General features: G+C 39.9%; 1 protein-coding gene across 1 annotated transcript in view; it reads right to left on the bottom strand.

The window, feature by feature from the left end:
• Positions 1 to 11,949: 11,949 nt before the first annotated feature.
• Positions 11,950 to 15,951, bottom strand: part of LOC133616118 (endosomal transmembrane epsin interactor 1-like) — a 321,751-nt gene continuing 317,749 nt past the window's right edge. The window contains exon 12 of the mRNA XM_061975233.1: positions 11,950 to 12,704. Within this exon, the coding sequence (XP_061831217.1) occupies positions 12,507 to 12,704 (198 nt within the window). The 3' untranslated portion in view covers positions 11,950 to 12,506. The remainder of the gene's footprint in view (positions 12,705 to 15,951) is intronic.

Here is a 15,951-nt window from a genome sequence, read left to right as displayed (position 1 = left end):
GGGGGGGCTAGGCGGGTTGACTCAATTATCGACCGTGTCGATACCAAGAGTGATATCAGTGTTTGGTCGCTGCTTTTATTTCTATTTAGGTCAGTGGTTCTTAACCTTGTTGGAGGTAAAGAAAGGGCATCTCTATCCTCCTTCAAAACCGCACTAAAAGCAACTTCAACCCTAAACTAACACCCTCCCTTCCTCATCATACCTCATCGGATTGTAAATAATCAAATGTAAACAATCAAATGTAGTCACTTTTTCTTATAATTTCTGATCTCTCTCTCGGTGTCCAATACTTGCTGTACATATGTACCAAGTCAGACCTACACTGTTCCAATGTCAATTTCTCTGATGATGCAATTGTTGATGACTGAAGTATACTTAACCCCCCCCCATATCCCAATAATGTAAATAATTCAATTTATATACTGTGATGATTATCTTGTGTGATGACTATTATGAAAATAGTATATATCTGTATCATGAATCAATTTAAGTGGACCCCGACTTAAACAAGTTGAAAAACTTATTCGGGTGTTACCATTTAGTGGTCAATTGTACGGAACATGTACTTCACTGTGCAATCTACTAATAAAAGTTTCAATCAATCAAAAAAAAAACAGTTTCATATGCGCATTCACCGAACCCTTCTTTAGTGAAAAATAAAATGTTTTTTTTTTTTCTTTCAAATTCAAGACAAAGTTATATGTTTTTGGTAACACTTTAGTATGAGGAACATATTCTAAGTAACAAAGACTTAATTTAGAGTTTTTTGGACACTAAGGGAACATTCTAAGTAACAAAGAGTTATTTGGTTAGGGTTACAGGGTTAGGGTTATAATAAGGCCATGCCGAATAAGGCATTAATAAGTACTTAATAATGACTAGTTAAGAGCCAACATGTTACTAATTTGCATGTTAATAAGCAACTAATTAATGGTGAATATGTTCCCCATACTAAAGTGTTACCATGTTTTATTACTGGTGCACAAAATGAACAGTGCATGAACATCACCTTGTTCAAAGAACAAAACCAACACAGTGCATAAACTCACAACAAATTACACACCAGCAAATCAGTCTGACTTCTGCTGTTGCCGTATCCGTAATACGCCGATAGGGAGAAGTTTGTATTTACACGATGAGTCGGGTGTGTCTTGACCTCCGCCGAACCCCTGAGCCCGACTCACCGAACCCCTAGGGTTTGATCGAACCCAGGTTAAGAACCACTGATTTAGGTTCATGTTTACAAATCACTGTTTTTGTTGTATTGTTGCACTGTTAAAAATGGTACATTTATACTTTATTTCAAAACAAAAATTAATAGAAAAGCTAAAAGTAAAATGATTCGAGCATTTAAGTCCCATCTTAAAACTCATTTGTATACTCTAGCCTTTAAATAGCCCCCCTGTTAGACCAGTTGATCTGCCGTTTCTTTTCTTTTCTCCTCTGCTCCCCTTTTCCTTGAGGGGGGGGGCACAGGTCCGGTGGCCACGGATGAAGTGCTGGCTGTCCAGAGTCGGGACCCGGGGTGGACCGCTCGCCTGTGCATCGGCTGGGAACATCTCTACGCTGCTGACCCGTCTCCGCTCGGGATGGTGTCCTGCTGGCCCCACTATGGACTGGACTCTTACTATTATGTTGGATCCACTATGGACTGGACTCTCACAATATTATGTCAGACCCACTCGACATCCATTGCTTTCGGTCTCCCCTAGAGGGGGGGGGGGGGTTACCCACATATGCGGTCCTCTCCAAGGTTTCTCATAGTCATTCACATCGACGTCCCACTGGGGTGAGTTTTTCCTTGCCCGTATGTGGGCTTTGTACCGAGGATGTCGTTGTGGCTTGTGCAGCCCTTTGAGACACTTGTGATTTAGGGCTATATAAATAAAGATTGATTGATTGATAAAGATTGAGTAAAGGCAACAATAAGACTAGTTCTTGCTTTTGTTTTGTTTAAAAAATATATATATGTTATAAAATAATGCAATTATTTTGTTAATATTTTTACATTGTTGTATTAATGCAGCTGAGATAGGCTCTTTCAAATTTGAACCTTACACTAAAGACAAGAACGAAATATTGTTGCATTCCAGGAATTGATTAACGTGGACCCCGACTTAAACAAGTTGAAAAACTTATTTGGGTGTTACCATTTAGTGGTCAGTTGTACGGAATATGTACTGTACTGTGCAATCTACTAATAAAAGTTTCAATCAATCATTCAATCCAGCACCCCCGCGACCCCAAACGGGAAAAGCGGTAGACAATGGATGGATGGATGTATTCATTTAATATAAAAAAAAAAAAATACTTTCATCATTTTTATTTTGAATACAAAATCATTTATATGATTTCCAATACAGTGTTTTTCAACTTTTTTTGAGCCAAGGCGCATTTTTTTAATTGAAAAAATCCGGAGGCACACCACCAGGCCCGGCCCTAACCAATCTGGCGCCCTAGGCAAGATTTTAGGTGGCGCCCCCCCACATCGGCAGTAAAGTGTATATACTCACAAGAAACCGAATAGCTTTGTCTTTGACCTTTTGTTTACTTAAAGAAAGCAAATTAACAATCAGAATAGTTAACAAGATTAAAAAAAATATGAATAAATAAATGAATGCAAAAAATAAAAAATGAATATATGAAATACAATATTTTTTACATACATATTGCTTAATTTACATTAATGATGTGCACTTTAACAACTAGGCTTACAACTATACCTAATATATAAAGGGATGGAAAAGTGGCTATTACCTGCAGGGCAAACATTAGCTAACCAGAAGGCAATAACAATGTAAACAAAAAACACCTGCTTAAAAGATCTAATACAAATGTCCCTGAGGAATGTAAGGTGGGAGTACTGTAATTACCTAACGTTACATTATTATTTTCCATAACAATTTAGCCCCCTCCACAATATTAACCCGACGTTAAAACAGATCTATTGATTAGCAATTGCCGAATCATGTAACATTAGCTTAATGCTAAAAAGCCAGGTTACTATCACATTCTGTAACAGACAAATAATTTCATGTAGGCTAACGTTACCTACCTGCTACCTCTTGTCTTTTTCTCGTTTCTCCTCTTCTTTTCTCTTATTTCTTCCCTGGGCACCTGACAGTTTTGGCCGTTTTGACATCTTGTGTTGATTTTTTGATGTGGTGACGTCCAAAAAGAGTCATGATACGGGAAGGGAGGGGGCGCACCGTAACAAATAATATTTCTATTATATAGGCTTTACTTTGCATTTTAATTAACGTGGGATTATTTTTTGTATTTAGAAATAATAGTACCAACTTTTTTTTTTTTTTTCTCCAACATTTGTGGCACTGGCGTGGCGCCCCCTGATGGACGGCGCCCTTAGCATTTGCCTATACGGCCTATGCCACAGGCCGGCCCTGCACACCACCAGCAGAAATCATTAAGAAATGAAACTCAGTAGACAATAAAAAGTCGTTGTCGCAATTGTTGGATATGAATTTAAACCATAACCAACTATGCATCATTGTAGCTCTTGTCTCAAAGACCTGACACATCACGCCGTGACTTATTTTGAGTTTTTTGGTTAAAGTTAAAAGTTAAAGTACCAATGATTGTCACACACACACTAGGTGTGGCGAAATTATTCTCTGCATTTGACCCATCACCCTTGATCACCCCTTGGGAGGTGAGGGGAGCAGTGGGCAGCAGCGGTGGCCGAGCCCGGGAATCATTTTTGGGGATTTAACTCCCAATTCCAACCCTTAATGCTGAGTGCCAAGTAGGGAGGTAATGGGTCCCATTTTTATAGTCTTTGGTATGACTCGGCCGGGGTTTGAACTCACAACCTACCGATCTCAGGGCGGACACTCTAACCACTATACTACCGTGCATAGTGTTTTAGTTCTTGTCTTGCACTCCTATTTTGGTGGCTTTTCCAGTTATTTGCAGTTTCATGTCTTCCTTTGAGCGCTATTCCCCGCACCTGCTTTGTTTTAGCAATCAAGAATATTTAAGTTGTCGCTATCTTTTTTTTTGTGTGGACATTGTTGATTGTCATGTCATGTACGGGATATACTTCGTGGACGCCGTCTCTGCTCCACATGCTGTAAGTCTTTGCTGTCGTCCAGCATTCTGTTTTTGTTTACTTTGTCGCCAGTTCAGTTTTAGTTTCGCTCTGCATAGCCATCCCTAAGCTTTAATGCCTTTTCTTAGGGGCACTCGCCTTTTGTTTATTTTTGGTTTAAGCATTAGATACCTTTTTACCTGCACACTGCCTCCCACTGTCGTCTGCGTATTGTGATCACGACAAACCATCGTCATCTCACACGACGTGTTCCCGACATCTATGAAGCAATTAGCTACCAGCTGCCACCTACTGATATTGAGGAGAATAACAAGGTTACTCTGCCAAACTCTAGACAGCACCAACACTCAACAACAGCACATTATTTGCATATTATAATTACTGGTTTGCAAAATATATTTTTAACCCAAACAGGTGAAACTAGATAATCACCCACGGCACACACCAGACTGTATCTCACGGCACACTAGTTGAAAAACACTGTTCCAATACAATATCGTCATCTGAAAAAAACAATATAAAGAACAAAAAAGAAATATGGTGTGTGTCCGAAAAGGAGCTGCCCCATCACTCAGATATAATATTATTATAAATATTTATAATAATTTGGTTCTTTATCAAGAATACAACACATAATGACCTTATATTATTTGGTATATAATTACGGGACACATTTCATATATAATTACATCCATGTATACTCACAATAATAAACCCACTTATCATTTCTTCAAATGTAGTTTATAAATAAATACATTACACCCTTAAAATATTTTATGTTTCCTCCCCTTTTCCTATTAAACATGTTTATACATTTATTTTTTAAATTTAATTAGGATTTTGTTTTGTTTGAGTTTCTCCTCCAATTGATTCTAGAGTCACCCCACAAACTGATGCCCATACTTTTAAGGATATTTATAGAATTGTTCACAAATACATTTTACATAAAAATACATATGTTTTTTTCCCTAAAATATTTGTCCTATATCTTATTTAGTTTATAATCATGATCAACAAAAAAGAAGACACAGCAATATTCAAAGAAACATTTCAGGTAAAAAGGACTCGGTATCAGCATTGATATCGGCAATACTGGCCTTTTATTTACTTAGTGTCGTATCGGTTGCCCATCCTGAGTTCTGCACTGCATCAAGTTACCCATAGTGACAATGTACGTCACCAAAGGTGTAGAGTTTTCAAAATAAAAGTCAACATTTCGGTTGTGTTTCCTGGTACAAGAAAATCATTTGTTTGATCTGAATACTTGATCAACCAAAACACTTTAAAGCATTTCTACAAGGAGTGATTATAGGACGCAGGCATTTTGAGGCGTATTCACACTAGGTTTTTTTTTGTTTTGTTTTGTTTTGACTTTTTATTGGTCCAGGGCACATTCTAAAAATGCAATTAAACAACAGCAAAAATCAGAAAACTCAAAAGAGAATAATGTGGAAAAAAATGTTTTGATGTTGAAACTTTTAACTCTAATACAAATGTGCTAATTGTCACCTATATGTTTGGACACACCTGCAGGGTAATTTGACTTTGCTTGGGCGACTTCACAATTAAAAGAAACATGCAAAACTTGTGTGACCGCACTGATCCACACCTAATCACACCAAACGTGCCCTCCTTTGGCACAACTCAGGAATGCCAGGGTGTGCCCTAAATCTATGTGCAGGCAGTTGTGTTTTCAATGACTGCAATGCAATGGTTCCTCGTAAGGTCCGAATAATAAACGATACATTAAAAAAAAAATAATAACGACAATTAATCCAAAAGTCAAACCCACATGTTCACTCACTAAAATAAAGATGTGTTTTTTATTCATTGCCATCGTGCCGCTCACAATGAAATTATGACAGCCGCCACATTGCAGATAGACATAATCAGAACAACATAGATGCGACTGGAAAGAATCCACAAAGTCAGGGTAATTGCAGTGATAGAGCATATTATAAATACTGTAATGAGATAAGGCGAATGAGCCATATAGCAACATCCAATATATATAATAGAGAGAGAAAGAATACACTAATATCGTTGATGGCTGTTAATCAGTTCTGGGCCTGACTGTGGTAAATGAAATTCCACGAAGAAGAGATGTTTAATACTCAAAGAAATACTCAAGTATTTTCATATCTAGAGCATGAAAATCTTTTTGAACCTTCTAAAAACGTTTTTTTTAACATCATTATGCATTGTCACATTAACATTATTATTTAACATGCAATAACACCCATATAGTCACCTTTACAGTCTTTTAATCCAATATAGTGGTTCTCAACTGTTTTTCACCAATTACCACCTCAGAAAGCACTTAGCTTCCCAATTACCACCAGAATGAAATGCTACAGGTTGGACCATATGATGCTATGAATGTAGGCATAAGTCGGGGGTCGGCAACCCGTGGCTCTAGAGCCGCACGTGGCTCTTTCGAACCGCCCCAGTGGCTCCCTAGAGCTTTTTCAATAATGTATGAAAATGTAAAAAGATGATGGAAAAAATATATTTTGATTTGGTTTCTGTAGGAGGACAAACATGACACAAACCTTCCTGATTGTTAGAAATTCCACTGTTTATATTAAACATGCTTCATTGATGAGAGTATTTGGCAAGTGCCGTTTTGTCCTACTAATTTTGGCGGTCCTTGAACTCACCGTAGTTTGTTTACATGTACAACTTTCTCCGACGCTGCCACAGAAAGACGTGTTTTATGCCACCAAACCTGTTGCGGCCGTGCACAAATGTGAGCTTTGTTGATTTTATTGACTTGTTGGAGAGCTAATCAGGCATATTTGGTCAGTGCATGACCGCAAGCTATTCAATGCTAACATGCTATTTAGGCTAGCTGTATGTACATATTGCATCATTATGCATCGTTTGTATATATATATATATATATATATATATGAATGGCCGTGCGCGACCCGAGGGTCCCTGGTTCAATCCCCACCTAGTACCAACCTCGTCATGTCCGTTGTGTCCTGAGCAAGACACTTCACCCTTGCTCCTGATGGGTGCTGGTTAGCGCCTTGCATGGCAGCTCCCTCCATCAGTGTGTGAATGTGTGTGTGAATGGGTAAATGTGGAAGTAGTGTCAAAGCGCTTTGAGTACCTTGAAGGTAGAAAAGCGCTATACAAGTACAACCCATTTATCATTTATCATTATATAATATATATATATATATATATATATATATATATATATATATATATATATATATATATATATTTTTTTTTTTTATTATGATTTTTTTGGGGGTGGAATATTTTTGTTATTTAAGATTTATTTTGGATTTTCAATTTTTACAACACTCGCAGTAGTATACATTGAAATGTTGGCGATGCAAATGCTCACAAAACACCACAATCAACAGGGGAAGGAGACAACAAGAAGACACATTTCAATAAGACTAAATTTAACAGTCAGTGGAGGAAAAAAAGGTGTATATATGCATACATACATACACACACACCCACATACACAAACACAGTAAAGTGTTATGAAACCGAAAATATGCATATATGTATACAAACATACACACTGACACATAAATGACTCCCCCCCCCCCCCACCCCCCCCCCCCCCCAAAAAACCCTTACTAAGGTAATAATACAATTAAATTAAATTAGTGTGTGCCGCTAATATACCTTGGAACGTATATTGTTTATCAAGTAAACTGAGAATTTGAAGTTGATCAATGGGGTGCCTAAACAATAGCAGCAGCACCCAGGCTCAAGGAATCAACATGTTCCTGAAATGAATGCTGTATTTTGGGGAACTTTGCATCAGAGCCCCGAACGCAGTGCCTTATCTTTTCCAACCTCATGAAGGACAGAGCATCTCTTATCCATGTTGAGTGAGAGGGGAGGCTGGGATTCCTTCAACGCATTAGGATGGCCCTCCTTCAAGCAAGCTAAGAAAAGCCACAAGATCAGCAAAATAGATCGGCAATGAGACGTTTGGAGGTACCACTCCGAATAACGCCACTATGGGAGAGGGACTAATATGGACTGAAGTGACAGCTGAGAGTGACAGAAACACAGATTTCCAAAGCTGGCACAGAGCAAGGCAGGTCCAAAACATATGGGTAAGATCGGCTACCCCTTGATGACACTTATCGCAAGTTCAGGGAAAACGCGAGCCAGTTTGGTTTTGGACCAGTGGACTCTGTGTACCACCTTACTTTGTATGACCTTGTGACTTGCACAGATCAAGGAAGAGTGGACTCATTTCAAAACCTGATCCCAGGTGTCATTCTCTATTTCTATGTTGAGTGCCGAAGACCATGTTGCACTCAAATCACCAGTCATTGTGAGGCATGAACTGATGTATGGATTGATTGAGCTTAAATAGAGTCTGTTAGGGTTGCAGGTGGAATTTGGGGAAAAACAGGGGAGTGCTTTCGTACAAAGTCCCTAATTTGCAAATATCGGAAGAACTGGTTTCTATGGAGACTAAATTTATGGGCTAATTGGCCTTGTGGTTAGCGTGTCCGCCCTGAGATCGATAGATAGTGACTTCAAACCCCGGCCGAGTCATACCAAAGACCATAAAAATGGGACCCATTACCTCCCTGCTTGGCACTCAGCATCAAGGGTTGGAATTGGCGGTTAAATAACCAAAATGATTCCCGGGCGCCGCCACTGATGCTGCTCACTGCTGCTGCTCACTGCTCCCCTCACCTCCCAGGGGGTGAACAAGGGGATGGGTCAAATGGCTTCCTGTGCACTTAAGATGTGACTCTAAGGTTTTACTACTTATGTATAAAATACTACACGGTCTAACTCCATCCTATCTTGCTGATTGTATTGTACCATAGGTCCCGGCAAGAAATCTGCGTTCAAAGAACTTCGGCTTGTTAGTGATTCCCAGAGCCCAAAAAAAGTCTGCGGGCTATAGAACGTTCTCTATTCGGGCTCCAGTACTCTGGAATGCCCTCCCGGTAACAGTTAGAGATGCTACCTCAGTAGAAGCACTTAAGTCCCATCTTAAAACTCATTTGTATACTGTAGCCTTTAAATAGACCCCCCTTTTAGACCAGTTGATCTGCCGTTTCTTTTCTGCTCTGCCCCCCTCTCTTTCGTGGAGGGGGTGGCACAGGTTCGGTGGCCACGGATGAAGCGCTGGCTGTCTAAAGTCGGGACCCGGGGTGGACCACTCGCCTGTGCATCGGTTGGGGACGTCTCTGCGCTGCTGACCTGTCTCCGCTATTAATGTTAGATCCACTATGGACTGGACTCTCACTCTTAGGACAACCAAAACGCGCGGTTGGGAGGCGACCGGTGCAATGGACTGATGAGAGTATTTAGTGAAGATATTTTTGTTCTACTAATATCGGCGGTTCTTGAACTCACCATAGTGTGGACTGTGACACTTTTTGTCCACCAAACTTTGTATGCTGTGCGTGAATGCACAAAGGTGAGCGTTGTTGATCTTATTGACTTGTTGGAGTGCTAATCAGTCATATTTGGTCAGTGCATGACTGCAATCAATGCTAACATGCTATTTAGGCTAGCTGTATGTACATATTGCATCATTATGCCTCGTTTGTAGGTATATTTGAGCTCTTTTTTTTTGTATATAATTTAGTATTGCATGTCTCATGACGCATTGTCTGTATGTAATATTGGCTGCATTTCGTTGTTTTTGTGCCATGTTGTTCCAGACCACAGCAAACATTACCTAGCTTGCCAAAAATTGTAATAAATCCATTAGAAGAAAACAGCCTGCATCTATACCTTTGGCCATTAAAAGACAGTCATTTCCAGGAATTATCTCACCTTCTGAGTAGCCTCTAATTCACTAATGGTTTCTAATGTTGTAAAAATGTCCATCCATCCATTTTCTACCGCTTATTCCCTTTGGGGTCGCGGGGGTCGCTGGAGCCTATCTCAGCTACAATCGGGCAGAAGGCGGGGTACACCCTGGACAAGTCGCCACCTCATCGCAGTTGTAAAAATGTATAGAATAAATATAAAATTTCAACATTTCTATCAACGAAGATTTGCTTCAGCCTGCGACACATAGTCATTTTGATAGTAGGCTAATATAGCTAATATAGACACTTACGTCATGTGTTGCCTTCAGTATAACACTTACAGTCGCGATCAAAAGTTTCCATACACTAGAAAAGAACATAATGTCATGGCTGTCTTGAGTTTCCAATAATTTCTACAACTCTTATTTTTTTGTGATAGAGTGATTGGAGCACATACTTGTTGGTCACAAAAAACATTCATGAAGTTTGGTTCTTTTATGAATTTATTATGGGTCTACTGAAAATGTGACCAAATCTGCTGGGTCAAAAGTATACATACAAATGGTAAATGGGTACTTGTATAGCGCTTCTCTACCTTTTTAAGGAACCCAAAGCACTTTGACACTATTTCCACATTCACCCATTCACACACACATTCACACACTGATGGCGGGAGCTGCCATGCAAGGTCCTAACCAGGACCCATCAGGAGCAAGAGTGAAGTGTCTTGCTCAAGGACACAACGGACGTGACTAGGATGGTAGAAGGTGGGGATTGAACAAGGAACCCTCAGGTTGCTGGCACGGCCACTCTCCCAACCGCGCGTTTCGGTTGTCCTAAAGAATTTGGAGGTAATTCTCCTTTTTCATTGTCCCATTTGCTCTCTGTAAAGCACCAGTTCAATTGGCAGCAAAACAGGCCCAGAGCATAATACTACCACCATCATGCTTGACGGTATGCGTGGTGTTCCTGGGATTAAAGGCCTCACCTTTTCTCTTCCAAACATATTGCTGGGTATTGTGGCTAAACAGCTCAATTTTTGTTTCATCTGACATCACACGGACAAAGATAAGACCTTCTGGAGGAAAGTTCTGTGGTCCGATGAAACAAAAATGTTTCTGTTTGGCCACAATACCCAGCAATATGTTTGGATGAGAATAAGTGAGGCCTTTAATCCCAGGAACACCTTCCTACCGTCAAGCATGGTGGTGGTAGTATTATGCTCTGGGTCTGTTTGGTGCCAATGGAACTGGTGCTTTAAATGGGACAATGAAAAAGGAAGATTACCTCTAAATTCTTCAGGACAACCTAAAATCATCAGCCCGTAAGTTGGGTCTTGGGCGCAGTTGGGTGTGGGTGACCCCAAACACACGTCAAAAATGGTAAAGGAATGGCTAAATCAGGCTAGAATTAAGGTTTTAGAATGGCCTTCCCAAAGTCCTGACTTAAACGTGTGGACAATGCTGAAGAAACAAGTCCATGTCAGAAAACCAATACATTTAGCTAAATGCACCAATTTTGTCAAGAGGAGTGGTCACAAATTCAACCAGAAGCTTGCCAGAAGCTTGTGGATGGCTACCAAAAGTGCCTTATTGCAGTGAAACTTGCCAAGGGACATGTAACCAAATATTAACATTGCTGTATGTATACTTTTGACCCAGCAGATTTGGTCACATTTTCAGTAGACCCATAACAAATTCATAAAAGAAACAAACTTCATGAATGTTTTTTGTGACCAACAAGTATGTGCTCCAATCACTCTATCACAAAAACATAAGTTGCAGAAAGTATTGTAAACTCAAGACAGCCATGACATTATGTTCTTTACAAGTGGATGCAAAACTTTTGATCGCGACTGTATCTAAGACTTTTAAAGTTATTTTGATAGTAAGCTAATATAGCTAATATAGACACTTACGTCATGTGTTGCCTTCATTATAAGACTTATATATAAGACTTTTCATTTTTTGCGGCTCCAGACAGATTTGTTTTTTGTATTTTTGGTGCAATATGGCTCTTTCAACGTTTTGGGTTGCCGACCCCTGCTTTAGGGCCTCCTTTGCAGCTTTTTGCTGCTCGGGCCCTAATAACAAATACACAATCCAAAGATACAAACTGATGCTTTATTGAACACTGATAAGAAATGTAACACAATGAGGTAAGTTAAAACGTCTTTAAGGTTTTTCAACCGGTGGCGCCACAAAATATTCACGACCCTATCAGTAATCGTTCCACAGAATCCACGAGTAAAACACATTCTTTTCCCTTCACAGTCGAGTACAAACACATTTCTTCCTGTTTCACATCGGGACGAGAAGAGTACCATGAGTAACACAACACCTGTGATTGACAGATCCCAGCTGACTGTCTGTGTGTTTCTTTTCGAAGAAACTCAGTATAAAAAAAAAAAAGTCTCCTGAGGGAGAAACATTCTATTATATTTTCTGATGAGAACAAAGCCACTCTAGCCAGGCAGGCACAGTCTTGAGTTTGCTACCATTTCTGCTGATGACTTTGCACAGTCTCATGGTGCTCAAGGGGATATAACTTGAGACCATTTCCCCCCTCGCCGTGCCCGACCACTTATGCATTAGCGCGCAGCAAAGGGAAGTCTGCAGCTGCTTTGGAATGCCCTCACAAGCGATGACCCGGGGTCCTGGCGGCGATGGCGGTCAGAGAATAGTTTCCCTGCACTCGAGGCTTTGTTCGAAGGTGGGAGAGTCTAGGGGGTTTGGAGAAGTGCTGGTGGCTTGTTGAAGGTGTTTGGGACGGCGCATGGAAGGCGATGAACTCAAAGCACCGCAGCTTTGAAGGTGAAGATCCTCTTGGCCGCGTTTCCTGGGACTGCCGCTAATGCGCTGAGTCATCACCTGTGCACCAAAGTATAAATTACTTAGGGCCTGATCTATTAAGACAAAGACAACACGTGCTAAATAGTGTGCAAATTGATAAACTGAGTGTCAAATTCATTTTAATAAGGTTGTCACCATGGAGACACTAATTTCCCTCCACATTTCTAGCATCATATGGTCCAACCTGTAACATTTCATCATGATGTTGACATGCAGCACACAAATATAATATGTACCACCTTTTCTGGGCTGTATTGAAAAAGGTGCGATCTAGACAACATAACCTATTTTGTAGCACGCTGAAGGTGCGCTCTGTGAATGATCCAGTTGCAAATATATGCATACTGCAAAAAGCTTTTCCATACAGGAGCGATATTATATAAATACAGGTTTATTTGTAATAAGGACAGATACAGAAACATATATATCTGAAACAGTTATCCAATGTATGCATCATAGTGTGTGTAGCCAAAGCTAATTTACAACATTTGTCCCCAACAACAACAACAAAAACACAAATCCAGCATCATTAAAGGCCTACTGAAACCCACTACTACCAACCACGCAGTCTGATAGTTTATACATCAATGATGACATCTTAACATTGCAACACATGCCAATACGGCCGGGTTAGCTTACTAAAGTGCAATTTTAAATTTTGCGCGAAATATCCTGCTGAAAACGTCTCGGTATGATGACGTCAGCGCGTGACGTCACGGATTGTGGAGGACATTTTGGGACAGCATGGTGGCCAGCTATTAAGTCGTCTGTTTTCATCGCAAAATTCCACAGTATTCTGGACATCTGTGTTGGTGAATCTTTTGCAATTTGTTCAATGAACAATGGAGACAGCAAAGAAGAAAGCTGTAGGTGGGAAGCGGTGTATTGCGGCCGACTGCAGCAACACAGCCGGTGTTTCATTGTTTACATTCCCGGGAGATGACAGTCAAGCTTTACCATTGGCCTGTGGAGAACTGGGACAACAGAGACTCTTACCAGGAGGACTTTGAGTTAGATGCGGAGACACGGTATCGTGAGTACGCATGCAGCTGCGGCTTCCGAACATTTGATCGCTTGCCCGTACGTGCGTGCCGCTATGTGCATGTCACGTACGTAACTTTGGGGAAATATATGTGCTGTATGAACTTTGGGGAGGTGAACGGTACTTTGGGCTGTGGGATTGAGTGTGTTGTGCAGGTGTTTGAGTTGTATTGGCGGGTTATATGGACGGGAGGGGCGATGTGTTTGTTATGCGGGATTAATTTGTGGCATATTAAATATAAGCCTGGTTGTGTTGTGGCTAATAGAGTATATATATGTCTTGTGTTTATTTACTGTTTTAGTCATTCCCAGCTGAATATCAGGTCCCACCCGCCTCTCACAGCATCTTCCCTATCTGAATCGCTCCCACTGCCCTCTAGTCCTTCACTCTCACTTTCCTCATCCGCGAATCTTTCATCCTCGCTCAAATTAATGGGGAAATCGTCGCTTTCTCGGTCCGAATCGCTGTCGCTGCTGGTGACCATGATTGTAAACAATGTGCAGATGTGAGGAGCTCCACAACCTGTGACGTCACGTTACTCGTCTGCTACTTCCGGTACAGGCAAGGCTTTTTTATCAGCGACCAAAAGTTGCGAACTTTATCGTCGATGTTCTCTACTAAATCCTTTCAGCAAAAATATGGCAATATCGTGAAATGATCAAGTATGACACAAAATGGACCTGCTATCCCCGTTTAAATAAGAAAATCGCATTTCAGTAGGCCTTTAAAATAGGAAAATAAAAAGAATAAGGCAAAGATGAGTTGATAATAATGATAATAGTAATAATACAGACAAAGTGCAAACTAGATAAAATCCAATAATAATAACACAGACAAAGTGCAGACTAGATAAAAACCAATTAGTAAAAATGAGTAAAAACTAAACATGGGAACACGATTGTTGCTCAACTAGCCACAATTATCTTTTTTTTTTGAAAGTGACAAGTGCAGGTATACTTTTCAAAGTGTCAGGTAGAGACTTCCATAGTTGTGCTCCTTTTATTGAAAAGGCAGTCTGGGCAAAAGATGTTCTACGGAATGGAACGCAACAGTTGCCTTTTGACATTGCTCGCGTGGTAGATCTGGTACCACTTTGCAGTCTTGTAATTGCCTTGCCTTGCCTATTAGGGTAGCTCGGTTGATAGAGCGGCCGTGCCAGCAACCTGAGGGTTCTAGGTCCGATCCCCACTTCTGCCATCCTAGTCACAGCTGTTGTGTCCTTGGGCAAGACACTTCACCCACACTGGTTTAAAAATGTAACTTAGATAATGGGTTTCACTATGTAAAGCACTTTGAGTCAATAGAGAAAAAAGCTATATAAATATAATTCTCTTCACTTCACTTCACTTCACGATTATAATAATATACCTAACATATGAAAAACAACAACAACAGCATTAATAAAAAAAAATGCCAGCAGACACCAAAATGCCTCAATTGAGTTTGTTACAATCAGCCAATTACATCATCCAGCAGCTATAAAATTATGAAATGATATTGCTGAATAGATGATATGTCTTGTACCTGTATTTCTATTGATAAAAGTCTGAACATGTTGACACACCCACACAGATGGAATACTCTCTCTATCAATTGTCTGCCTTTGCAATAGGATCGCCTGCTTTCTCATTTATGCGTAACTGTGAACGTTTGCATGTACTTTTTGGTAAATATAGACCTAAAATAGCGGTTGCAGATCAGTTTTAGTCTTGATGCATTGCGAGTGCTAAATGATTGTTTGCATCTCTTCCTCCATTGTTGGCAATTCTAATATTCAGCATATATTCTGCGCACAAATTTAGTAGATTATCTTGACATGCGCTATCAAGTTTTGCAGGTGTTTTAATACATGCAAACCGTTAGTGGATCAGGCCCTTATTGTTTTGGCTTAATCCCTTCAAAGACCAGGACATTTATTTCCTTAGATATTTAATCAGTGTTGTCGACTCCTCGGTAAAAGTAGCAGCAATTGTCTGTCCTAAAAGTCGCAAAATGACGTTGTGTAATTTGTATAATTAGCCAATTCCTGTGTCTAAAAAAATAAATAGGGGACCCCCTTGTACCTTTTTTTTAATTAGACTGACATAATATTCATACTGTTTGACTTGAACCTGAATTTTAATTTGATGCATGTTTTGAAGTAATAATCAGTAATTTGTGTTTTTTGTGGGAAAAAACAAAATTAAGAGAATAAAAAAAAAAAAAAAAAAAATATATATATAT

Source organism: Nerophis lumbriciformis, linkage group LG15 (genome assembly GCF_033978685.3).
Source record: "Nerophis lumbriciformis linkage group LG15, RoL_Nlum_v2.1, whole genome shotgun sequence".
NCBI classification, from domain to species: domain Eukaryota; kingdom Metazoa; phylum Chordata; class Actinopteri; order Syngnathiformes; family Syngnathidae; genus Nerophis; species Nerophis lumbriciformis.
This window is presented reverse-complemented; position numbering and strand designations above follow the sequence as displayed.